Source organism: Pipistrellus kuhlii, unplaced genomic scaffold (genome assembly GCF_014108245.1).
Source record: "Pipistrellus kuhlii isolate mPipKuh1 unplaced genomic scaffold, mPipKuh1.p scaffold_m20_p_3, whole genome shotgun sequence".
NCBI lineage: Eukaryota > Metazoa > Chordata > Mammalia > Chiroptera > Vespertilionidae > Pipistrellus > Pipistrellus kuhlii.
Genome location: NW_023425529.1, coordinates 83,210,775 through 83,238,213, shown reverse-complemented (window position 1 = coordinate 83,238,213; position 27,439 = coordinate 83,210,775). Strand labels below are relative to the sequence as shown.

Sequence of the window (27,439 nt, the reverse complement as noted above, 5' to 3'; positions counted from 1 at the left end):
TTTTTATCACTCTCCTACATAATGTTTTCCACCTACCACTCCAGTTTCATTTCAAACCTCTGCTCTTTCACTCATTTACTCACTCATTCACCTACCTACCCACCAACTCACTTTACTTACGTAATACTAGAGGACTGGAGCACAGGGGAGGGGGGGAAGGGGCGTGTCTTTCAGCCCAGCCTGCAACGTCTCCAATCTGGGACTCCTCAAGGGATGTCTGACTGCCCATTTAGACCCGATCCCGGTGGACATCCCTCTCACAATCCAGGACTGCTGGCTCCCAACTGCTCACCTGCCCGCCTTCCTGACTGCCCCTAACTGCTTCTGCCTGCCAGCCTGTTTGCCTCCAAATTCCCTCCTCTGCTGGCCTGATCACCCCTAATTGCCTTCCCCTGCAGGGTTGTTTGCATCCAACTGGCCTCCCTTGCAGGCCTGGTGCCTCCCAACTGCTCTCCCCTACTTGCCTGATTGCCTACAATTGCCCTCCCTTGCAAGCCTGATCCCTCCCAAATGCCCTCCCCTGCTGGCCATCTTGTGTCCACATGGGGGCAGGATCTTTGACCACATGGGGGCAGCCATCATGTGTGTTGGAGTGATGGTCAATCTGCATGTTACTCTTTTATTATAATAGGATAGAGGCCTGGTGCATGGGTGGGGGCCAGCTGGTTTGCCCTGAAGGGTGTCCCGGATCAGGGTGGGGGTTCCCTTGGGGTGTGGGGCAGCCTGGGCAAGGGTCCTGTGGTAGTTTGCAGGCTGGACATGCCCCCCAGTAACCCAAACGGAGGCCCTGGTATCTGAGATTTATTTATCTTCTATAACTAAAACTTTGTAGCCTTGAGTGGAGGCCAGGAAAGGCCAGGGCGGGCAGGAAGCTTGGCATCCTCCATTGCCAAGTTGAAAATGAAAACAGAAATACAAGAGAAACATCCAGTGCCTTCAAAAGGAACAAACAACCTAATAGGAGAAACAAGCAGGTGAAGCATAATGAGGTGTGTGACACCAACATGCACTGTACACTCCACAAGCACTGCCTTCTTATTTAATTCTTTTAGCTATTTAACTAAAAGATATAGAGAAGTTGGATCAAATTTAGATGACTGTGCTGCCCATTTTGACATCAAGAATAAAGAACTACTGACAATGAAGGCCATCCCTACCTCTCCCATCTTCTTGTCTGGATGGCAGGGAGGGAAAAGACTTACATGTTAAAAGAAGAAGCTGGGACAACAGTGAAATTTAGAGTAAAAACCAAGCTGGTTCAAGATGTCCTGCAGGCTATATAACACAGTTTCACTAGAAGTGCCATTTTTTTTGGTGAGCCATAAAAATGCTAATCTATACTAATAAAAGCCTAGGTGGTGTCTGGCCCTCGCATCATCACAAGATGGCCACCAGGGGATGGTAGTTGGGGGCAATTAGGCTGGCAGGAGAGGACAGTTGGGGGGATCAGGCGCAGGAGAGCAATTAGGCGTCAATCAGGCAGGCAGGAGAGCCAGTTAGGAGGGGTTCAGGCTGGAAGCAGAAGCGGTTAGGAGCAATCAGGCAGGCAGGCAGGCAAGCAGTTGGGAGCCAGCAGTTTGGGATTGTGAGAGGCATGTCGACTGCCTGTGGGATCGGGTCTAAGCAGGCAGTCAGACATCTCCCAAGAGGTCCCAGATTGGAGTGGGTGCAGGCTAGGCTGAGAGACAACCCCTCCCCCGCCATGTGCGTGAATTTCATGCACTGGGCCTCTAGCTAATCTAAAACTACCTAGAAAATCATTGGTAAAACTTTACGATTTTGTAGGTCAAGAATTTACACTTAATATACATAAACCAAATAATGTAAAAATAGCAATTTGAAGAAAATGAGCATCACTATTAAAAAATCAGCCATTAAAATAAAAATCAGAACTCATGTGCAAATGTTAATTATAATGAGATGTGTCTTTTCTCAAAACATTAAAAAACATTCTTTTGGAACAAAACAAATCCAACTTATTAAGCCACAAGAGAAAGTCTTATTACATTAAAGGCATTTTTAAAATCTTAGTCAATGATCTATTTGAAAATGGCTACAACAAAAATAAATTTACTCTAGGCCTGGCCAGGGTGGCTGTTAGCTGGATGTCATCCCACGCACCAAAAGGTTGCTGGTTTGATTCCCAGTTAGGGCACATGCCTGGGTTTCACTCTTGATCCCAGTGGCGGGTGTGCAGGAGATAGCCAATTGATGTTCTGCTCTCACATCAATGTTTCTCTTTCTTTCTACTCCCTTCCTCTCTAAAAATTCATAAAAAATATTTTTAGATAAGATAATAATTTTAAAAATTTGCTCTCAAGTTATACCAGAGATGACATTTTCAAATACAATAAAAAAGCATTTCACACTTTTTAACTTCATAAAAACACTGCTGAATTAAGGATATTGCTTCCTAACTCTTGGTAATTCTGAGACTTGTTTAAGTGAAAAAATTTTACTCTATGCTCATTTTAACAAAATGAGTCTTCACTGAGTAAAGGGGGCCAAATATATGATGCAGGAAGATGATCTGACTTTTGGTGCTAAGCATACATGTATCATGGCTATATACACTTGAAGATGTGATCTTATTAACCAATGTCACCCCAATAATTTTTTTATTTTTTAATTTTTAAAAGGGGGTGGGGAAACGGACTTTCACATTCAATGAAATACAAAACCTGAGCAGAAAGAAGTTTCAGAAGGAAATTATATGGAAAGGAACCCTGGATTTCCTCATGGGTTTCTCTTTTATCCCTATACTAGAGGCCCAGTGCACGAAATTTGAGCATGGGGGTGGGGAGTCTCCTCAGCCCAGCCTGCACCCTTTCCAATCTGAGACCCCTTGTGGGATGTCTGACTGCTGGTTTAGAGGATTGGGCTTAAACCAGCATTGGGATTGGGCCTAAACCAGCAATCGGACATCCCTCTCACAATCCTGGACCGCTGGCTCCTAATCATTCACCTGCCTGCCTGTCTGGTCATCCCTGCCTCCCCCTGCTGGCCTGGTTGCCCCTAACTGACCCCTGCTGCTGGCTAGGTTGCCCCCAACTGCCACCTCCCTGCCAGCCTGGTTGCTCCTAATTATCCCCCCCGCTGGACTGGTCACCCCTTACTGCACACCCCTGTTTGCCTGGTTGTCCCCAACTGCACCCCTGCTGGCCTGGTCACCCACAACTGCATGCCTGCTGCCAGCCTGGTCCACCTCTTACTGCCTCCCTGCCAGCCTAGTTGCTCCCACTCCCCCCCTGCTGGCCTGGTTGCCCCTCTCCCCCTCCCCGCCCCCACCACCAACCTGGTTGTCCCATGCAGCCTACTGTTCAGTCATTTGATTGTCCCTCACTAACCCCCCTGCTGGCCAGGTCATAGGCAGCCATCTTGTGAGGGTGTGAGTGTTAATTTGCATATTGCCACTTCATTATATAGGCTTTGCCAACACAGTTCAGAAGACATCTTCCTTCACTGCATTCCAAATATGGGACATGGCTCAATATAGGGCAGCATATGCTGAAGCCGGTTTGGCTCAGTGAATAGAGCTTCGGCCTGCGGACTGGAGACCCAAGTGCAGGCCCTGGTATCTGAAATGTATTTACCTTCTATAATTGAAACTTTGTAGCCTGGAGCAAAACCAAGCTCCCTGCTTGGTCCATGGCTGCTGCCATTTCTGTTTACCTTCAATAATTAAAACTTTGTAGCCTTAAGTGGAGGGCCTAGGCAGGCCAGGGCAGGTGGAAAACTTGGCTTCCTCCATTGCCGGGGGCAATCCTAGCCTGTTCTCTCCAGCTCCATGGCTGCCGCCATTTTTCTTGGGATTTATCTTCTATAATTGAAACTTTGTAGCCTTGAGTGGAGGCTAGGCTGGCCAGGGTGTGTGGAAAGCTTGGCTTCGTCCATTGCCAGGGAAACCCAAGCCTCTCAACTGCTCTCTGTGGCTGCAGCCATCTTGGTTGGGATTAATTTGCATACTCACTCTGATTGGTTGGTGGGCGTGGCTTATAGCAGAGTGATGGTTAATTTGTATATTACTCTTTTATTAGGTAGCAACAAGACATTTAACAAGTCACCTCAAGAGCATACTGATCTAGGACTCTAAGTATCACAATATCTCTGTCTTTCATACTTGTTATTAATCTTAACTTGTTATAGCTTTAACTGCTCTTTTGAACAAGCCAAGGTATAAAATGAATAAACTATTTTCTATTTAAAATTAACATCTTTAACTCAGAAATGCTTGTGTCTTTCCATTTAATTTAAAAGCAGGATTGTGCTGGTCTTGTACCAAACAGACATGTTTGATTTCATCTTATCAGATGAGCATATACTACATAAGTGTAACTGATATCAGTCCCTAATTATTAATGCAGTGACCTCTGCATTAACACAAGTCAATTCTTATATAGCTATACGTATTTCAGTTCTTACTTAAGTCTAAGTACTTACACTTGATGAGTGTTTTGGAAACCATATAAATATACATTATGTTTAGTTTCCCTAGACTACACTGTTTGGGTTTTACCTTTTGTTTAACTAGCTGCATTGCCAGTAACTGTATAAAATCGCAGACCTGTTTTTCAGCATTGGTCCTGGCTGATTCCTCTTGTGCTAGCACCATTTCTCGCTCTGCAGTTATCTGTACACTCTCTCTTAGTGCTTCTTCCAGCTCTTCAATTCTGTCATCCTTCTTACGGAGATTGTCCTGGAAAACGATGGAAGACTCGGTGAAGTAGACTAATTAGTTAACACAAGGAGAGCCTATTTATCAACAAGGGCTATTTGTTTATTAAATGTTCTTCCCTTCAGAAGTAAATCCAGAAAAAAGAGATATCATCAGAGAGGAAAAAATAAAACAAGAGAAGAAAGAAGTAAAGGAGGTTGAATAAGTATATTTTTAAGAGCAAAGGGTCAAGTTAAATATTAAGCAAGAGGAACATGTGATGGACTTGATCTCCATCTGGATGGACTTGCTATCCAGAGTGAATAAAATTGTTGCACTGGGCAGCATGGGTAACAAAAGCTTAATTATTTAGAAGCACAAAGCTGCTGAACTACTCTCTAAACTAGGGGTGTCGAACTCAATCAGAGAAGGGGCCAAAATCTAAAATCCAGCCTAAATCGCGGGCCGAATGGTTTACTGAACAGTCATAAACTGTCATTGTGATGGAAACACAGCGGAGTGCAATGATGACAGCGCGGTGCGGGCCACATTGCAAGGCCTGGCGGGACGGATTTGGCCCGCGGGCCTTGTGTTTGACACATGTGCTCTAAACTGACCTAATGTCAGCTCTGATGAAGCCAAAGTAATAAGATTCAATGTCAAATGTTCTCTTTCCCTGAAAAGTTAATCCTAGATGAAAAAGTTAAGTAAACAGCATGATCTTACAGATTATATTCTTCATATAGCAATTATTTAGCAAACTAATTTAAAAAAAGAGAAATGAAAAAAGAGTTTTTCCTGCTGTAGTAAAGAAAGCCAAGTTTTCTCTTAATTTTATATGAAAAAACTGGAAGTAAAAACCACACCCTATTATAAATGACTGGTTTGGCTAAGAATGAGTAATTTAGTTAGCCAACCAAAACCCACTACAATAATCATCTAAGCAAGTTTAAAAAGTAAATTTTGAGGAAGTAACTATGAATTTTAATCAGAAAAACAAGCAAAATCTCACAGGACTTTAAAAGATCATTTAAGATAGAAGATCTTAGAATAAGAATTAGCAGTTTTCAAGTAGAATGAAAAATTTAATTCATGAGGTTATTATAAGCATTTCTTCTTTATATTCCTATAGAACCAGAATATTAATAATAATAAAATGCTGGGTTCCAAAATGGTGATGGAGTAAGTACATGCTTCTAGGACCAAATTGAAATTACAACTAAACTACAGAAAAACCATCCTGAATAATTAACTGAAGGCTAGCTAAGAGAACCTGAAAACCAAGGTTGGAAAGTGGAGACTACATAGAGATTGGTAGAAAGTGCGGAGGTGCAAAAGGGCTGGCTGGGCTCCCACACACAGCAGATGAAGTTCTGGAGGGATATCTCAACTATGGGGTTTCCCACTGAGAACTCTGAGATCTAAACCCTAAGCTGGGCTCCCAATCCCAGAGCACCAGAACTGAGAAAGGCTCTCTGGCTTTGAAAAGCAGCAGGATTTCTGTCTGCCAGGGAGAGAAGACTAGAAATGCAGGCACCCTCTAAAAGGGCCTTCACACTAAATTTCATGTGCAACTAATCACCTTGGTCTCCAGCAGAGTGAGGGCAGAGTGGACTGGAGTTGGGTGAGCAGAAGCCAGGGTTGAGAACTCTGGGGTTAGACCTGTGAAAGGTAGACACCCTAGTTTCCTGTGCTGAGTCATTTCTTCACGCTGCAGAGGATATCTTTCTCAGACAGACTTTTGCTATCCAGGCAGTGTTTAGAGGAAAGGCAGTTGCCCCACCTGCCAGAAAACCCTTTTGCCAACCCTGTGCAGTTTCTGAGGCCCATTAAGAGGCCAAGAATAACAATCAGCCTGCAGGCAGAAGCAATTGTCTGACCCTGTTGGAAAACCTCTCACCCCACACTGTAGTTGATAGGATAATCAAGCCTGAATACAAACAGACTGCTGGCAAGGAAGGTCTCTGGAGGCTTTGAGTCTTTGCCTGATCTAATTCATGGCCCGAGGCTAGGAAAGGCAAACTTCAGTGCACATCTTCATCTTTTCCAAAGGCACCCAGTCCCAGCAGAGGAAGTCACACTCTGTGGATTGCTGATAGCTCCAAACAGAATACTCAATGCCAGTAAGAAACAGCGTCTGACACTGACCTGCACTAGAAATTGGGAGGTGTAGCAGATCTACCTAGTATAGAGACACAAATTCAAACAGGCAGCCAAAATGGGGAGACAAAAAAACAAGCCCCAAACAAATAAACAAACAAAAAAAACCACAAACAAAAAAGAAAGAAAAAGAAAAGTCTCCAGAAGAAGAGCTAAGTGAAAATAGAGATAAGAAATTTAAGACAAAGAATTCAGAATAATGATGGCAAAGATGCTCAATAGCATGCGAAAATATATAGTAACCATGAAGAATGACATAGCACTAATAAAGAACACAGTGGAAGGAATACATAGCAGGTTAGGGGAAGCCAAGCATCAGATTAGTGAATTAGAACTAAATTCTAATCAGAGAAAGAAAAAGAAAAAAAAAATTATAAAAATAGGTGGACCCAGTGATCCCATGTCTAGGAATAAGAGACCCAAAATTACAATCAGAAAGAATGTATGCATTACTATGTTCATAGCAGCATAATTTACAATAGTTAAGATCCAGAAACAGCCCAAGTGCCCATCAGTAGATGAGTGGATGAAAATACTGTGGTAGATTTATATCATGGAATACTATGCAGCTGTAAAAAATAAGGATCTCTTGCTTTTTCACACAGCATAGAGGGACCTAAAGAGTATTATGCTCAGTGAAATAACCCAGTCAGAGATAGACAAGTATCACATGATCTTACTCATATGTATGGAATCTAAAGAACAAAATAAACTGTTGAACAAAATCTCAGAGGGGTGGTTGGGTGGAAAGAGATCAACAAAAAAAATTTTTTTTTTAAATAGGTGGACCCAGTGAGAGGGTTAGAGAGTTAGAAACATCGATGAGAGAAAATAATTGATCAGCTGCCTCTTGCACACCCCACTGGGGATGTACCTGCAACCGAGGTACATGCCCTTGACCAGAATCGAACCCGGGACCTTTCAGTCTGCAGGCTGATGCTCTATCCACTGAGCCAAACCAGTTTCGGCGGATTAAGGGAGTTTATTACCACCAAACTGGAAATGTAAGAAATGCTAAAAGGTCTGTTATAAAAAGAAGAAATATGAAGGGAACAAGGAACAAAGGCATAAAGAATAAAAATGGTGGAAAAACAAGTACCTGTCAATAACTTTGAATGTAAATGGGTTAAATGCCCCAATCAAAAGACACAGGGTAGCTGAGTGGATAAGAAAATATGACCCATATATCTGCTGTCTAAAGGAAACACACCTCAGAACAAAGGACTCATACAAAGTGATGATGAAGGAATGGAAAAAAGGTTTTTCAGGCAAATGGAAATGAGAAAGAAAAAAAAAAGAAGAAGAAAAAAAAGCTGGGGTAGCAATACTTAAATCTGACAAATTAGACCTAAAAGTGAAGGCCATAACAAGAGATAAGGAAGGACACTTCATAATGCTAAAGGGAGCAATTAAGCAAGAAGATATACCACTGGTAAACATATAGGCACCCAATATAGGAGAACCCAAATACATAAAATAAAAATAAAAACTTCAGGAGGATATAAAGGGAGAGATTGATAGAAATACAGTCATAGTAGGGGACTTTAATACCCACTAACACCATTGGATAAATCCTCTAAACAAAAAATCAGCAAAGAAACATCAATCCTCAATGACTCATGAGATCAGATGGAATTAACTGACATCAACAGATCATTTCACCCCAAAACCCCAGAATATACATTATTCTCAAGTACACCTGAGTCTTTTTCAAAGATAGACCACATATTGGGGCACAGGCAAAGTCTCTTCAAACTCAAGAAGACAGAAATCAGATCAAGCATCTTCTCAGATTAGAGTGGCATCTTCTCAAATCACAATGGCATAAAACTAGAAATCAACTACAATAAAAAAATAATTAAAAAATCAAACACCTAGAGGCTAAATAACATGCTACTAAACAATGATTGGGTTACCAAAGAGATCAAAGAAGAAATAAAAATCATCATGGCAACAAATGATAATGAAAACACAACAATCCAAATCTATGGGACACAGTGAAAGCAGTCTTGAGAGGGAAGTTCATAGCTCTACAGGCCTATATATAAATAATAATAATAATAAGAAGAAGAAGAAGAAGAAGAAGAAGAAGAAGAAGAAGAAGAAGAAGAAGAAGAAGAAGAAATAAGAAAAAAATTATTTAAAAAATTATCTATCCCTACAGCTCAAAAAGTTAGAAAGAGAGCAACAAGAAGAGCCTAGCATAAGCAGAGGAAGGACATAATAAAGATCAGAGTGGAGATAAATGATATAGAAACCAAAATACAATAGAAAAGATCAACAAATGAGAAACTGGTTCTTTGAAAGGATAAACAAGATTGATGAACCTCTAGCAGGCTCACCAAGAAGCAGAGAGAGAGGACCCAAATAAACACAATCAGAAATGAAAGAGATGAAGTAACAACCAATCCCACAGAAATACAAACCATTATGAAAAAATACTATGAACAAATAGACAACCTAGAGGAAAATGACATATACCTAAAAAAGTACAAGCTCCCAAAACTCAATCAAGAATAATAATAATTTAAAAAAAAAACATGAATAGGCCAATAACTACCAAAGAAACTGAAGCACTGATCAAAAACCTTCCAGCAAACAAAATGCCTGGTCTGGATGGCTTTACAGGGGAGTTCTACCAAGCATTCAAAGATGAACTAAAATCATCCTCCTCAGACTATTCCAAAAAATTCAAGAGGAAGGCACACTTTCTAGCTCTTTCTATGAAGCCAGCATTGCCCTAATCCCAAAACCAGATAAAGATACAAAAAATGAGAACTACAGGCCAATATCCTTGATGAACATAGATGCTAAAATCCTCAACAAAATTCTAGCAAATTAGATTCAGCATTACATTAGAAAGATCATACACCATGACCAAGTGGGATTTATTTCGGGGATGCAAGGATGGTACAATATCTGCAAATCAATAAATGTGTTACATCACATAAACAAACTGAAAGACAAAAATCACATAATCATATCAATAGATTCAGAAAAAGCATTTTACAAAATCCAATACCCTTTCTTGGTAAAAACTCTCAGCAACAGGGGAATAGAGGGATCATACTTCAACATAATAAAAGCCATATATGACAAACCCACAGCCAACATCATACTCAATGGGCAAAAACTAAAACAATTACGTACTCCTAAGAACAGGAACAAGACTGGGATGTCCACTTTCACCACTCCTGTTCAATATAGTACTGGAAGTGATAGCCATAACAATCAGACAAAAAGAAGAAATAAAAGGTATCCAAATTAGAAAAGAAGTAAAACTGTCTTTATTTACAGATGATATGATACTATACATAGAAAAATCCCAAAAACTTCATTAAAAAACTATTAGACATAATAAATGAATTTGGCAATGTTAACAGGATACAAAATTAATGCCCAGAAATCTATGGCCTTTTTATACACAAATAATGAACTCCCAGAAAGAGAAACAAACAAAAAACAATTCCACTTACCATTGCTCCAAAAAAAATTAAGATACCTAGGAATAAACTTAACTAAGGACATAAAAGACCTATACTCGGAAAACTTAAGGATATTGAAAAAAAAAAAAAAAAAAAAAGATAGAGAAAGCCATAAACAAATGGAAGAACATACCATGTTCACGGATTGGTAGACTCAACATCATTAAAATGCCCATACTACCCAAAGCAATCTATACATTCAATGCAATTCCCATTAAAATACCAATGACATATTTCAAAGATCTAAAGAGTCTCTACAAAAATTCATTAGAAATAAAAAAAGATCCCAAATAGCCACAGCAATCCTGAGAAAGAAGAACAAAGTTGGAGGGATCACATTACCAGAAATCAAGCTATATTACCAAGCCACGGTTCTCAAAACTGCCTGGTACTGGCACAAGAACAGACATATAGACGAATGGAATAGAACAAAGAACCCAGAAATTGACCCATGCCCTTATGCTCAATTAATATTTGACATAGGAGGCAAGAGCATACAATGGAGACGAAACAGTCTCTTTAATAAATGGTGCTGGGGAATTTGAACAGATACATGCAAAAAAATGAAACTAGATCACCAACTTATACCATACCCAAAAATAAACTCAAAATGGCTAAAGCACTTGAATGTAAGATGGGAAACCATAAAAATCCTACAAGACTCCATAGGCAGCAAAATAGCAGATATATGTCGTAGCAATATCTTTACAAACACAGCTCCTCGGGTAATGAAGATTAAGGAGAAAATAAACAAATGAAACTATATTAAAATAAAAAAACTTCTAAACAGCAAAAGAAACCATCAACAAATCAATAAGAAAGTCCATTGCATGAGAGAACATATTTGCCAATGCTATTTCAGATACGGGTTTAATCTCCAAAATGTACAGAGAACTCATGCAACTTAACAAAAGGAAGATAAAAGATCCAATCAAAAAATAGTCTATGGCTCTAAGTAGACACTTTTCAAAAGAGGACATACAGAAGGCCCAGAGACATATGAAAACATGTTCAAAGTCACTAATCATCCGAGAGATGCAAATCAAAACTACATTGAGGTACCATCTCACACCTGTCAGAATGGCTATCATCAACAAATCAACAAATGACAAGTACTGGAGAGGATGATGTGGAGAAAAGGAACCCTCCTGCACTGCTGGTGGGAATGCAGACTGGTACAGCCACTGTGGAAGACAGTATGGAGTTTCCTTAAAAAGTTAAAAATGGAACTTCCATTTGACCCAGTGATCCCACCTCTAGGACTATATCCCAAGAAATAAGAAAACACCAATCAGAAAGGATATATGCACCCTGATGTTTATAGCAGCATAATTTATAATAGGTAAGATACAAAACAGCCTAAGTGCCATCAGCAGATGAGTGGATTAAAAAACTGTGGTAGTACATCTACACAATGGAATACTATGATGCTATTAAAAAAGACGGAACTTTTACCATTTGCAACAATATGGATGGAACTGGAGAGCATTATGCTAAGTGAAATAAGCCATTTGGAAAAAATAAACATCACATGATCTCACTCATATATGGGATATAATTACCAAGATAATTTGATGAACAAGTATAGACTGATCTAGAGACAAATTGCTGGGGAGCGGAGGGCATTAGAGACCAACCAAAGGGCTTGTATGCATGCACATTAGCATAACCAATGGACGCAGACACGGGGCGGTGGGGCCTTGCCCAGGGTAGGAATGGTGGGGGAATCAATCGGGGGGAAAGCAGACATATGTAAAACTTTAGACAAGAAAAAAAAAAATTAAAAGTAAATAAAATAAAGTATTTTAAGCTCTGGAAAAATAAAGAAAAATCTCTAATCTGTTCCATGCCTGAACTCTGGATAGAAGTGACAGTTATCACAGCTTCTCTGAATATGTGTGAGCCAACAAAACGTCGAGTGGTAAAATATTGGACTTCAGAAACTGTGAAACAGAACAGATTTGGTTTACTTCTGCTCTCAGGCCCAGGCTCTAGAAAATAAAGGGTTTGTGCTGAAATCCCTGGGAAGTGCTTCTATACCATGTACAGCCCAGAGTAGGTACTTCACAGTCTAAACTATACTTTCTCTTTCAAAAAGTCCACATTCAGCAGTCTTCAAGTTAAATCATGAAGCAGTCATGCCATTATGAGCCTGTGATCTTAAACAAATATACATAGAACCTCGAATATCCCAAATCCCTTCTATCCATAGAATATCCCTTAGGTTTGAAGGTTCTGAGGCATTCAGCAAATAGAAGGATGACTTACTGGAGCCAAATGTAGATACAAACCAAAGCTAAGATATGGCATGTTAAACTTAAGTGTGAGAAAATCATTCCTGTAATTTATATGCATTATTGATTTGCTGCTAGTTTGGAATGAAGTTTTCTAAACTTCAGCTAAATTCATTATTTGTGCTATTGAACATGACAACCACTAGCTACATGTGGCTACTCAGTATTTATTTATTTATTTATTTATTATATTTTATTGATTTTTTACAGAGAGGACGGGAGAGAGATAGAGAGTTAGAAATGTCGATGAGAGAGAAACATCGACCAGCTGCCTTTTGCACACCCCCTACTGGGGATGTGCCCGCAACCAACGTATATGCCCTTGACTGGAATCGAACCTGGGACCTTTCAGTCATCAGACCGACGCTCTACTGCTGAGCCAAACCGGTTTCAGCTGGCTACTCAGTATTTAAAATGTGGCTAGCCGAAGCCGGTTTGTCTCAGTGGTAGAGCGTTGGTCTGCAGACTGAGGGGTCCCAGGTTCGATTCCGGTCAAGGGCATGTACATTGGTTGGGGGCACATCCCCAGTGAGGGGTGTGCAGGAGGCAGCTGGTCGATGTTTCTCTCTCATCGATGTTTCTAGCTCTCTAAAAATAAATAAAATATATTTTAAAAAATAAATAAATAAATAAAATAAAATGTGGCTAGTCCAAATTGAGATGTACTATAAATATACACTAAATTCTGGTGACTTAGCCCCAACAACAAAAAAGTAAATATTTCATTAATAAGCTTCACATTATGTGTTGAAATGGTAACATTTTGGACATATTAGATTAAAAAAACATTATTAATTATTAATGTCATCAGTTTTCTTTTAGTTTTTTTTTTTTATGAAGTTACTAAAGAATTCAAAGTTATCTGTGTGCTAACATTTCTTATGGACAACACTGCTAGAGCAAGAATACTTTTTTACATATGAGATATATCCATAAAAGTCTCTATAACACATCATGTTTCATAACTTTTCTTAGTTCATAATCTATTAACACATAAATATCAGTTACCTATGTGAGAATCCATATGGCAAACTTTGCCAATAGCTCTAACAATCCTCAGCAGTGAAAATTACTGCGGTGGTAATATTAATAAAACAAATTCAAAAGCACCCTTCTACCAACAGAAAAAAACTGAATTGTGAATTTAAAGTGAAAAAAATTCAAGTATTTGGCAAATCACTTTAATACTTAGGATATTAAAGTGCCTGTACTAGTTGTTTATTGTTATATAACAAGTTACCTTAAAACTTAGCAGCTTAAAACAACAGTGAACATTTTTTTTCTCAGTTTCTATGAGTCAGAAACTCAAAAGCAGCTTAGCCAAACAATTCTGGTTCCAGGGTCTCTACTGGGGTTAGAGTCAAGATGTCAGCCAGAATTCAGTCCTCTGCTTCCACTTACATGGTTGGCAAGTTGGTAATAGCTCTTGGCAAGGGGCCTTTCTCTTCCTTTCTACAGGGCTGCTTGAGTATCACTGTGACAGATCATCTGGCTTTCCTCAGAGTAAGTGATCCAAAAGAGCAAGGCAGAAGCGTCAACATCTTTTATGGTCTAGCTTCAAAAGTCACATACCATCACTTCTGACATTCTACTGTTCACCCAGACTAATTCTGACACAATGTGGGAGAGGACTAAAAGGGAATGAATACCAGATGATAAGGACGATTTGAGGCTATCTTAGAAGTTGGTTAGCATAGTACTCAAGTGTGTAGCTCCAGTACAAGGAAACTGGAATATCAAAGCAAATTGATTTTCAAAACTGCTTCTGAGGGGGGAAAAAATCTGTTACTATAACAAGCCTTTACCTCAAAGACACAGCTGTTATGAGATTATGTTAAAATGGAACCCAATGATACCATATAATTACTATTATTATTTCAGAGAAGAAGGGGAGAGAGAGAGAAAAAAAAAAAATCAATGATGAGAGAGAATCATTGATCAGCTGCCTCATGAGTGCCTCCTACTGGGCAACCCGGTCATGGGCCCTTGACCAGAATCAAACCCGGGGCCCTTCAGTTCCCAGAGGTTGATGTTGTATCCACTGAGCCATACCAGCTATGGCATAACATCATACATACATACACACACACACACACACAATATATAATATATAGATATAGATATAGATATATAGATATATATATGATATAGATATAGATATATAGATATAGTATATCTATATATAGATACACATACAGTACATACATACTATATATGTGTATATATCTATATACTGTGTTTATTTATTTATTTATTTATTTATTTATTTATTTATTTATTTTATTGTTTAAGGTACTACAAATAGTAGTACTTAAGTCTCCTCCCCCCCCCCCCACCCCATTGACCTCCTCCTGTCCTCCCCTACCCCCAGCACTTGCCTCATTCCCATCCCCAGTGTCTTGTGTTTTTTGGTTGTGCTTATATGCATGCATACAAGTCCTTTGGTTAATCTCTTATTCCCCATCCCTCCCTCTGTAGTTTGACAGTTTGTTCAATGCTTCTTTGCCTCTACCTATTTTTCATAACACCATATTTTGATGGAACACAAACATACATAAAATGTAAAAGAAAAATATTAAGGAGACTTAGCAAAACTGAGATATGGATCAGCATATCACTGAATATGAATTCATCAAAATATGCATTCTCTCAGGAATTATTCAGAATAATATTTACAATTGGTTTGAGTTCTACTAAGAGATGTTTTCTTATAATTATGATAAAAATTACATTCAATTTAATTCATGAATAGTTCAGTACTAGGTATGCTCAATGATAGGCCAATCATTCAAAGTTCAATTAAAAAATTATTTGGCAAATATTTAGAAAGCTATACAAGTTTATAGTAAAAAGCTATAGAAAGAGGTGTATTAATAAGTTTAGTCTGAATACTTTAGTGACGTTCCTTTCTTTTGGGAGTCAAGCCATTTTTTAAGAAAATATGAGAATAAAATATTCATAGCCTTATCGGCCCAAATGAGTAAAGACTCTCTTTAGATTCATGTTTCCTCATTAATTTTCATTATAATTTATTCTACTCATAAAGTGAAAGGGGGGGGGAGTAAAAAATTTAGCCAAAAAATGAGTCTAATTAAAATTACAAGGAGAATTATTCTTATTATTATTCTTATTATTAATTCTGTTTGGAGTTAATCAATGTTCTAGCACTCATTACTTCAAAGCAAAAGTATTAAATTAGCAGGCTGGGGCAAAAGACTAAGTAGAGAAGACGACTTCAATATCATCCACCTGCTTAACTTGGACAGTTCACTCTGTTTAACCAATTCAAGCAATCCCAAATTTAGATACGTACTATGTGCCACAGAAACAAAGGTATCTGGAGACCGCAAGAAACATGCTCTACCATTACAAATAGCTCAGTAATCTAAATCTAAATCATTAATTAAATCATTCAAAAGCAATACCTTAAAATTTTTATTTCAACAGCTATAAATTAAGTTTGTACTCATCAAAGCTAACATACACAGTTTTCCTATCACTGAATCAGGTACGGAAATCTACTTATTAATGCCAAGTATACTTATTAACTGGGTCAAATGAGATCACTTCACCCACAAAGTAGAGATCAAAACAGGTTTGTGTGACTAGTTCTGGGGGAATGGCAGAGTGCAAGAGAGAAAGAAACCGGGAAGCTGCTAAAGAATTCCTCATATCCTTAAATAAAATGTCTATATTCATGAGATTAGGCAAAAAGCTGTGACAGCTATAACTATGACTTAACTCAGGCAAATGAACAAGAAGACTGGACCCCTTAGCAAATCCCATAATACTACTCCCCTAATACACTCCTTTGAACTTTACTTCTTGACATCAGCTCTGGGAACATTAAGCCACATACCATTGCAGCTGTAAGATTCTAGTCTCCACTGCCTTTCTTTCAAATCAAACATTCAATAAGGAATGTAAAGGCAAAAGGGAAAACAGCAAATAAAAAATTAATCTTTTGTTCTCTTCCGACATCTCCCTCAAAATTAAAAGAAAAAAGGTTCAATAATATAGTAACATTTTTAAAAATCTCTTAATGTCAGATCTTATTAAGCGTTTCCCTTTTCATCAGTGGAAAGGTCACTGTAGAATTCCATCCATTATCTAAGATTATAGCTTCCCACATTCACTCATCCCTTTCCCAACTCTGACTCAGTCATGGTTATCAAGGTCATTTATTTGGGTTCATTTTAAGAGTTGCTTCCTTTGGAATAAACAAAACACCACTTATCAGAGAGACTTGAACATATTCTAAAAGAAATTAATTTTAACTGCAATCCATTATCCTTAACGTAAAGAGACAGTAATGTTTTTACCACCCTCAACCCCACTGCTTATTCTTCCCCCTCTTCCCCATCCCCCAAGAATACATACACATGCAGAAGATTTCATTAAAATCATTCAACTTGTCAGAATTCAATTAGATGTTTAGTGTGTTGGGGGGAGAGGTTTGAAGCCACATGCACTGATACAGTCACTTTTTAAAAAAAAAATATATATTTTATTGATTTTATACAGAGAGGAAGGGAGAGAGATAGAGAGTTAGAAACATCGATGAGCCGAAACCGGTTTGGCTCAATGGATAGAGCGTCGGCTTGGGGACTGAGGGGTCGGGTTCGATTCCGGTCAAGGGCATGTACCTTGGTTGCGGGCATATCCCCAGTGAGAAGTGTGGAAGAGGCAGCTGATCGATGACTCTCTCTCATCAATGTTTCTGACTATCTAACTCTCTCCCTTCCTCTCTGTACAAAAATCAATAAAATATATTTAAAAAAAGAAAAGAAAAGAAAGAAACATCGATGAGAGAGTCTGATGCAGTCACTTTTAAGAAAAGAAAGCTAGCTGTCCCCAGAGATAGATTTGGTTACACATCAAATATTTTTGTTTTAAGAAATTATTTGAATTAAAATATTTTCTCCTCTCGTCTCTTTATTGTCCCTCAAATATCTACCCCAGTTGCAGGAGAACTCTAATATAACCTCAATTTTAACGATCAAAGTTAAAATAAAAGTAGATACATTTCATTAAAGAAATGGAAAAAAACATAAAATGATGCTATATAAAAATGACTTTTACAAAGCACCTAGTACAAAAAAATCCATATATACTAGCCAGATTGTAATCTTGAAAATTCTGATAGTTGGATATCAGAAACTTGGGCAAGGATATGAGGTTTGCCTAATTTAGGACATGTCTTCTTTGGTTGGTACACTTATAAAAAGAATAAGCATACATTTTCAAAGTCTTTACCAAAAACCTCCAAATTAACCTTTTACTTAAAATAATAAATTGATTAACTCTTGCATTTGAGGTCTTAGCAAAAGGAATATATCCTATATAATAAAAGCCTAATATGCAAATCAATCAAACTGCAGAAAGACTGGTAGAACAACTGGTGGCTCTGACACGTACTGACCACCAAGAGTCAGATGCTCAACACGGGAGCTGTCTCTGGTGGTCAGTGCGCTCCCACAGGAGCTGGCTAGCGAAGAAGACTTGGTGGCAGGACTCTCTCCTGCCTCTGTGGCAGCACTAAGGAGCAGTGAGCCAAGAGATAAGGAGCAGCAAGCAGGTGGGTGGTAAGGAGTGAGGGGTCTGGACTGCAAAAGGGATCCCAGACTGCGAGAGAGCACAGGCCAGGCTGAGGAACACCCGCCCCCGCCCCAGTGCATGAATTTCATCTACAGGGCCTCTATAGTATATATATGTGTGTACACACACACACACACACACACACACACGAGTGGCAAGATTATTATGATCTCTGAACGCATAATAATCTGGCCACTCAGTGTATATCCTATATAATAAAAGGTTAATATGCAAACTGTTCCCTCAACTGGCAGTTCAACCAGCAGGCAGGCCAGCCAACTGCCCATGTCCCCTCCCCCTGACTAGGCTGGCCAGAACCCACCCATGCATGAATTCATACACCAGGCCTCTAGTTCATTACATTCAGAGATCATAATAATCTGGCCACTCAGTGTATGTATGTATATATACATGATGTCTGGTTCTGCTTTCTCTTAAAAATAATAAGAATCTTATTGGAGATCTTACTTTCCAATTGCAAGAGAGGAGTTTCCACAATAATATTGTACAAAGAAAAGGATTAAACCATTTCATTTCACTGAGATGAGAACATAGTACTTACAGAACAAAGAATGTTCCTGCCAATTTTAACTTTAATCACTATTTTATAGTGAGAATTCTTATAATAAGCTCAAAAGATGTGGCCAAAAGTTCCCACAGAATAATGCTAAACTTAACTCTAGGAAACGCCTGAGCAGGCTACACATCAATACTATCAATAAACATTGTTTCGCCGAAGCCGGTTTGGCTCAGTGGTAGAGCGTCAGTCTGTGGACTGAAGGTCCCGGGTTCGATTCCGGTCAAGGGCATGTACACTAGTTGTGGGCACATCCCCAGTGGGGGGTGTGCAGGAGGCAGCTGGTCGATGTTTCTCTCTCATTGACGTTTCTAGCTCTGTATCTCTCTCCCTTCCTCTCTGTAAAAAATCGATAAAATATATTAAAAAATAAAATAAAATAAAAATAAACATTGTTTCACCCTGGCCTGTGTGCTCAATGGTTAGAGCATCGGCCTGTGAACTGGTGAGTCTAGGGTTCGATTCCCAGTCAAGGGCACAATTCTGGGTTGGGGCGCATGTGGGAGGCAACCAATTAATGTGTTTCTGTCACATCAATGTTTTTCTCTCTACCTGCTGTGTGTGTCTCTCTCTCTCCTCTTAACCTTCCTACCTTCCACTCTCTCTAAAATCAATGGAAAAAATAACCTCACTCCTTGGGTGAAGATTAAAAATAAATAAAAATAGTAAATAAATAAATAAATAAACAAACACTCTTTCAATAAATTTCTTGGCTATCAAATGAAACAGTTTTGTCCAGAGAGAAATGTATCTAAAAGTATATTTCAAAACTGTGGAGTTTTTTTTTAAAGTAATTTTTCTAAATGGTAAAGAGTTGCACAGTTTGAGCTAAAAGCTTTAAAAGGTTCCATACTTGACAATAATCTGAGTAGGTGCTTCACCTGTAGAAAAACAATTTTTAAGTTAATTTTAGCAACTTCCCACAGGGTTGTAAAATGAGATGTTGGTTTATATAAACACTTCTCCAGTGTAATCCTAACTTCATTTAATACCTGATTGAAAATACCATAAAAACCTACCCATGCCCATATTCTAGATAGAAAACTGTTTATTGGGACTCAAACGGTTTTTGTTATTATATGTTTATTTTTAGTCTGTAGCGGCAAGATTTTTTAAAGAAAAAAATGGGGGAAAATAGTTATAAAGAACCATTGAACAGACTGTCAAACTATAGTGGGAAGGCAAGGGAGGTTGGGGGGGGGGGGCTGTAAGAGATCAACCGAAGGACTTATATGCATGCATATAAACATAACCAATGTATACAAGACATGGGGGGCGAGGGGAGGTACATGAAGGCATATGCGGCGGTGGGGAGGGGGGGAGGGAAAGCTGGGGGGAGGTCAAGAGGAAAAAAAGGAGACATATGTACTATTTGTAATCCTTCAAACAATAATAATAATAATAATAATAATAATAATAATAATAATAAAGAAAAAGAAAATTCCTGTTTTGCCAAGGAAAAAAGGAATTTAAAAGGGAGAAATTATATAAGATTAAATTTTTAAATAGGTCAAGGAGAAGGTCTGTTAAAAAGAAACCAAGTCTAGTCGCTTTGGTTCAGTTCAGTGGATTGAGTGTCAGCCTGTGGACTGAAGAGTCCCAGGTTCGATTCTGGTCAAGAGCACATTACTGGGTGGCAGGCTTGATCTTCAGTAGGGAGTGTGCAGGAGGCAGCCGATCAATGATTCTCTCTCATGATTGATGTTTCCATCTCTCTCTCCCTCTCCCTTCCACTCTGAAATCAATCTATATATATAAAAACCTAAGTGACCAGAACAATTGGAATGACTGGTCACTATGACGTGCACTAACCACCAGGGAGCAGACACTCAACACAGGAGCTACCCCCTAGTGGTCAGTGCGCTCCCACAATCAACCTCCCCCAGCGTGCCAACCTCCTGTGGTTCCTCCCCACAGCCCCCAGGGCTGGGAAGGAGAACCAGGGGTGGGTGGCAATGGACACAGCCCTTTCCTAGGGGTGCTAAGGGTCGGCTCCCTCCTCAGGCCAGTGGCCAATATCCCATGCCATGTCCCTTCCCTCTGGCAGGCAGGCCCCGACTGGTCTGCCGCCTACCTGCCACGGTGGCATTTCAAAAAGGAAAAACAAATATCTTACCAAAATTAAAAAAAAAAAAAATTGTAGATAGAGTAAATCAAATCAAATTTGAAAGAAAAACAAATGTTTTGCTAATTCTGCATCTAAGGCAATATTCATATACAGAGAGTTGCTTCCCCTATCTCTGTTCTTATTGTTTTTACTTCCTTTGAATTATATTCTTCACATCATTGGTCTCAGAAGACCCAAGTGTTATTTCAGCAGTCCCATTAATCTCTCTGACAGTACCCTCCCTCAAGATTCAATTCAGATACTTATCTTTGTTATAAATAAAAACAAAATACCAAACCACTATTAATATGAGCCATGCTTCTAGTCCAGTCTGCCTTGTCTTAGTAAAATGTGACCAAAACTTGGTAGTTTTGTCAGAAGACAAAGTGAATGTTATTGCTTAAAATATAAAAATATATAAGGTAAATATTCCCAACAGAGGGAAGAGGATATTTCTTTTGTTAAAATATGAAACCTTTTGTTAAAGGGAAACCTATGAAATATTAGAGAACATTAGAATGTTAAATGTAATAACATCAAATTTTTTTCTAAATTTTAACTAAATTTTTAAATTTTATTTGTTATTTATAATACAACAATAATTATAGCTATAGTTAATGAACAGCTTACCTGTGCAAAACATTAAGAAAATAAAAAAAAGAAAATTTAAAATTTAATAGACAAGCCAATATAAACTAGTTACGAAGAAAATGGAAGAATTAGTAAATCATGCAGGAGCAATTATAAAATTAAATTAAATTAAACATATAGGCTGAGGAACAATCAAGAAGACAGAAACAAGAACAGGATATAGTTCATCAACCAAGGTTCATTTTAAACCAGAGTCTTTAGGTAGCAAAACTGGAAATCTATAGGAAAAAAAAATTCTGCATAAGCAGAAGAGCATAAATTAATTAGGAAACCAATAAACTGTATATAAGGAATACCAACACTATCAGCTTACCCAGAATAGAATAGCTATGCTAGTTGGCTAGCTCACTTAAAAAGGAGGCTAGAAATACACTGTTTATGTTATTGGTTAGCCCTTGTATGACACAGATTTAAACTGTTGGATCCACTCATATGTGGATTTTAAAAAATAAATATATTAGAAAAATGTTGGCAATTTGCAACAATTTGTAGAAACTTGCAGATGAACTGTACATCCTAGAAATAAGCCCAAAAAAGACTAAGAAAAGGTCAGATATGTCATGAATGCAAAGAGAGACAATTCATCTTCTAAATAGATGACACGAACTTATGGTATTAATAAACAGTATTTTCTATTCCTTTTTATTTTCTTCATAAAATTTTCTTTTCTCTAGCTTATTTTATTGTAAGAAAACATAATAAATATACGAAATATGTGTTCATCAACTGTTTATGTTATCAGTATGGCTCCCAGTGAACAGCAGACTAATAACAATTAAATTTGGGGGGAATCAAAAGTTCTATGGGATGTTCAACCCGTGGGAGTGTCAATGCCCCTAACCCCCACATTGATAAAAACTCAACTGTACTTAACTGGTTTAGAAAATGGGTAACTCCAAAGGCCAGTCTAAGATGTTTGTGAATGAGAGTTCTTGACATTTATCAATGCAACTAAAGTTTTTCTAGAGAACCAGTTATGTACAAAGTACCAAGACATGGTTCCCAAACCCAAGTACCTGGGGAGAACAACACAAAAAATCATCTGTATATATGAAAGCCTAATATGCTAAGTGTCCAACTCAGCAGCTGACCGCTCAGCCAGTTACTATGACATACACTGACCACCAGGGAGCAGACACTTCAACCGGTAGGTTAGCTTGCTGCTGGGGTCCGGCCAATCAGGACTGGGTGAGATGGGGCCAAGACAAGCCCTCCTATAACCCCTCCCCAGCTGGATGCCCTGATCCGCCCCAATCGGGGCCAGCCAGCCAACCTCCCGCAGTCCCAAATGGCCCCTGATTGGCCCCAATCACCAGCGAGGCCTAGGGATTTACCTTGCACAAATTTCTTGCACTGGGCCTCTAGTTAGAAAATAATATGAGTAAGATAAAATAAGACCTAAAATCAAAGTAGAAATAAACTCTAATGGAATTAAAACAGAGGGTGTGATTAATCTATAATAATAAAAGGGTAATAAGCTAATTAGACTGAACGTCTTCTGGATGTCACTCCGGACATCCTTCCTGACAAAGCTGGAGCCTGAGGAAAGCCAGCCAGGGTCCCGGGTGCCTGCAAGCAGCCCAAAGCAAGCCAGCCCGGGTCCTGGGTACCCACAGTTGGCCAGAGGAGGGAAGCCAGTGACAGCAACTGAGGGAAGGAAGGACTACTCTTGCATGAATTTTTGTGCATCAGACCTCTAGTCTATATATATAAAAGCCTAAGCAACTGTCTGACCATTCTACCATTCAACCAGTAGCTATGGCATGCACTGACCACCAAAGTTCAGACGCTCAATGCATAGGCATGAAAATAATGGAACAGAATGATGAATCTCAGAGGGGGAAAGGGGAGGGTAGGTAGAAATTAACCAAAGATCTTATGTGCATACTAGAAGCCTGGTACACAGATTTGTGCACTGGTGGGGTCCCTCAGCCTGGCCTGGGGGGATTGGGCCAAAACTGGCAGTCCAACATTCCATGAGGGGTCCCAGATTGCAAGAGGGCACAGGCCAGGCCAGGCCAAGGGACCCCACCAGTGCATGAATCCATGCACCGGGCCTCTAGGTTAAAATAAGAGGATTTAACAGACTTCACAAAGGAAAGAGCATTTGATTTGAAACTAAAAGATGAGTAGGCTTTCAATGAGAGATTTTCTAATCCCCAGATTAGAATCAGTCAAATCACCTACAATCATGTTTCCATAGCCTTATTTGAGAGGCTCTTGCTGCTGGGATTTACCTAATTTCAGTTCTTCATACAAGCAATTACTCTATTAATTGCACTGTAACACAACTTTTGACATATACACATAAAAAAGTTATAATGAACATATTTAATGTTCACAGAAAGGCGGGGTCAACATTTATTTGTCTCTACACAGATTTAAAACAGAATTTAATTATACAGAGCTAAATTCTTTTTTAATTTTATTTTTTCAATTATAATTTGCATTCAATATTATTTAGTAGTAGTTTCAGGTGTAAAATATGGTGGTTAGGTAATCATATACTTTACAAAGTATTCCCTCCCATGTTTCCAGTACCCACCCAGCACCATATACAATTATTATAATATTATTGACTATATAGCCCATGCTGTACTTTACATCCCTATAACTTTTTTGTAACTAACAATCTGTACTTCTTGACTCTTTCACCTTTTTTACCCAGTCCCCTAAACCTCTTCCCCTATGGCAACCACTACTCTAGATTCCACATATAAGTGAAATCATATGGTATTTGTCTTTCTCTGACTTATTTCACTTAGCATAATACCCTTTAGGTCTATCCATAGTATCACAAATGGTAAATTTTCATTCTGAAATTCCTGAGTAAGGGAAACAAAGTTTAGCAAAACTAAATGCAGTACATCAACAAAAGAGGCACTATAATTAAAAAACACACAAACAAACAAAAAACCCCCACAGAATCACCAGTATGTGCCTCATTGTCTTTAATATTCATGTCCTATATGCATGACTATCAATTGGAATTGTAAAATAGTTTAAATATGAGAATATATGTACCATGCTAGAAATACTTTAAAAAAAACATTGTATAATCAAGTCTTAAAATAGTCACATATATACTTAATAAAACATTATAAGACCCCAAATCTCATGAGAGAGATCTTTCTGTTGACCATGTTCCTACTTTCTGAAACCACGAGGTCATCCAGGCTCATGAGAGAGATCTTTCTGTTGACCATGTTCCTATTTTCTGAAACCACAAGGTTGTCCAGGCTCAGTGTGTATTTTCCCTGCCCCAGCCCTAGAATCAACCACTTTTCCAAAAAATCTTCGATCATTCTAGTAGAGAAAGATGTATAGAAACCAAAATCTGGTTTCCCCCTTTTTCCACTCCTCTCCCAACTACTCCCACAGATCATTGGTTTCTTTAGTTTCTAGTCTATCCTTCCTGTTTTCTTTTGAAAATAAGATCATATGTTTTTACTTTCTTTACCAAGAGTAGCATATTATAGTCTTTTGTGTCCTCTCCCACTTGACAGAATGTCCTAGAAATCACTCATTAGAGACTTTCCTCATTCTTTTCATTCTTTTTTATTTTTATTTTTTTGTAATCCTCACCAGGAAGCAGGGAAGGGGAGTGTGGAGAGAGAGAGAAAGAGAGAGAGAAAGAAATACCAGTCAATTGCTCCCTCCCCACCCGCCAACACATACAATTGACACTTATCATATGGTCACTGCTACTATTGTTATTGAACCTTGTTTAACTTAATCTGTAATTAGGTTCACACATAATTATCACTCCATTGAGGTAGAAAATTATAGTTTATACATCTTGCATGACTGTGAAATATGCTCTCTGAATTTTTAAAAAGGAAGGAAATAAAGAGGGAGGGAAAAATAGGAGTGGAAAGTGGAGAGAAAAGGGAGAAAGAAAGTTAAAAATATAGACATAAACCAAGACCAGAATTGCACTTTAATAAAGAAAAATGCAAAATAGTTACAATGACCACCCTAAAGCTAAACAGTACCCACTCAGTAAATTGAAATAAAACTTACCAATTAAGTGCGACCAACTTGAAGCAAGATGAACTTTCTCCAATGCTGAGGTGTGGGCACAAAGCTGTGGAATAAAACTTGCCTTTTCTATTTAAAGCCATTCCTTTATTGCTAAGCAGTTGATCTGAGAGGAAGGCAGTAAGCAGGGTTAGAAAGAGGAAAAAGAGAAGGATAGAGATGAAGAGAAAAACAACATGCAATTCTGGATCAAGTATCTTCACCAGAGCCTTACAGACTGTCCTGTTTTCTCACCTGGAGTTGTGCGGAGCTGTCGTTGAGACTGTCCTCCCTTCGCCGAGCCTCTTCCAGCATCTGTGCACTCTTCTTCTTTTCCACCTGTTCCTTGTGCTTCAGATTTGCTACCTTCTTATTCTGGTCTTTCACTTGCCTGTTGATAAGGGAGGAGAAAAATCAAGCTATTCATATATATGCATAAAAAAAAAGTTCATTTACAGTTTTACACCACTGCCACCAAGGACTAGCTGAAAACCAACAAAGAATTCCTGCTGCAAAACGATTCCAACACTTTCAAGGGCATTCCTACCAATAGTAGCAAATTGTTAACAATAATGTTTCAGGAACATGTATTTCAGCAAGTACTTTATGAAGCACAATGAAATCCTAAAAGAAAAGGAGGGCATGAGATAGTTTGGAATGAAAAAGAAACCGAGTCAGAGATTTATATTGGAAATATGGAAATCTCCTGACATCAATGCTATGAAGTAGTAGAATAGTTGATTAAGAAAGGCTTAGTTATACAAATCTTATTTTGCTATTATTAAATCTTTCACACTTTCAAAAGGTGATATTCAATGTATATATAAATTAAAATAATGCTATAAAGATTTAGGAACCCAGCTTAAGCAATAGAACATTATATCTACAATACTTCTGAAGCTCCCTATCCTATACCACTGCCTCCACACTAAGCCACATCTTAAAAATTGTGTTTAAAATCCCCTTGCTTTTACTAAAGTTTTGTTGCATATATAGACCCTTCATTTACTTTGCATGTTTTTAAATTTATATATAAAGTTTATTAATAAACTATTTTTTCTTTTCTATATATATATATAATATATATTTTTAAATATATTTTATTGATTTTTTACAGAGAGGAAGGGAGAGGGAAAGAGAGTTAAAAACATCAATGAGGGAGAAACATCATTCAGTTGCCTCTTGCACACCTCCTACTGGGGATGTACTCGCAACCAAGGTACATGCCCTTGATGGGAATCGAACCTGGGAGCTTTCAGTCTGCAAGCTGATGCTCTATCCACTGAGCCAAACCAGTTAGGGCATCTTTTCAATATATTTTGAGACTCATACTGATCAATGAGTATAATTATCCCTTCACTTTCAATGCAGTATAAAATAACATATGGCAAATGTTTTAACACATTCCCAAGTTGATAAACAATTGAGTTGTTTCATTTATTCCTATTATAAGCAATGCTGCTAGATACATTGTGTTATGCCTGTTCAAGAGTTTCTCCAAGGTATAGACCTACCAACTGAACTTTCAGTCATGTAGTAGGTATACCTTCAAGTTCAATATTTTCCAAAAGTTATATTAATTTATATTTACACCAGTAGTGCAAAACAATATCTGTTACACTTCTACATATCCACTAACACTTGGTACAATCAGGCTTTCTAAATTTTATCATTCTGGTAGATATAAATAAAAAATACATCATATATTGCCGAAACCGGTTTGGCTCAGTGGATAGAGCATCAGCCTGCGGACTGAAGGGTCCCATGTTCGATTCTGGTCAAGGGCATGTACCAGTAGGGGGTGTGCAAGAGGCAACTGGTCGATGACTCTCTCTCATCGATGTTTCTAACTCTCCTTCTCTTTTCCTCTCTGTAAAAAAATCAATAAATATA

At 38.4% G+C, this 27,439-nt stretch overlaps 1 protein-coding gene across 14 annotated transcripts in view; it reads right to left on the bottom strand.

The window, feature by feature from the left end:
- The window catches only part of ERC1 (ELKS/RAB6-interacting/CAST family member 1), a 411,084-nt gene that overhangs the window by 196,377 nt on the left and 187,268 nt on the right, over window positions 1-27,439 (bottom strand). For 11 of the 14 annotated variants that reach the window (XM_045588384.1, XM_045588388.1, XM_036459228.2 and 8 more), the window contains 2 exons: window positions 25,802-25,937; window positions 4,565-4,696 (listed from right to left, as the gene is read on the bottom strand). In XM_045588384.1, the coding sequence (XP_045444340.1) occupies window positions 4,565-4,696; window positions 25,802-25,937 (268 nt within the window). The remainder of the gene's footprint in view (window positions 1-4,564; window positions 4,697-25,801; window positions 25,938-27,439) is intronic. The other 3 variants (XM_045588387.1, XM_045588391.1, XM_045588392.1) reach the window with 1 other exon arrangement.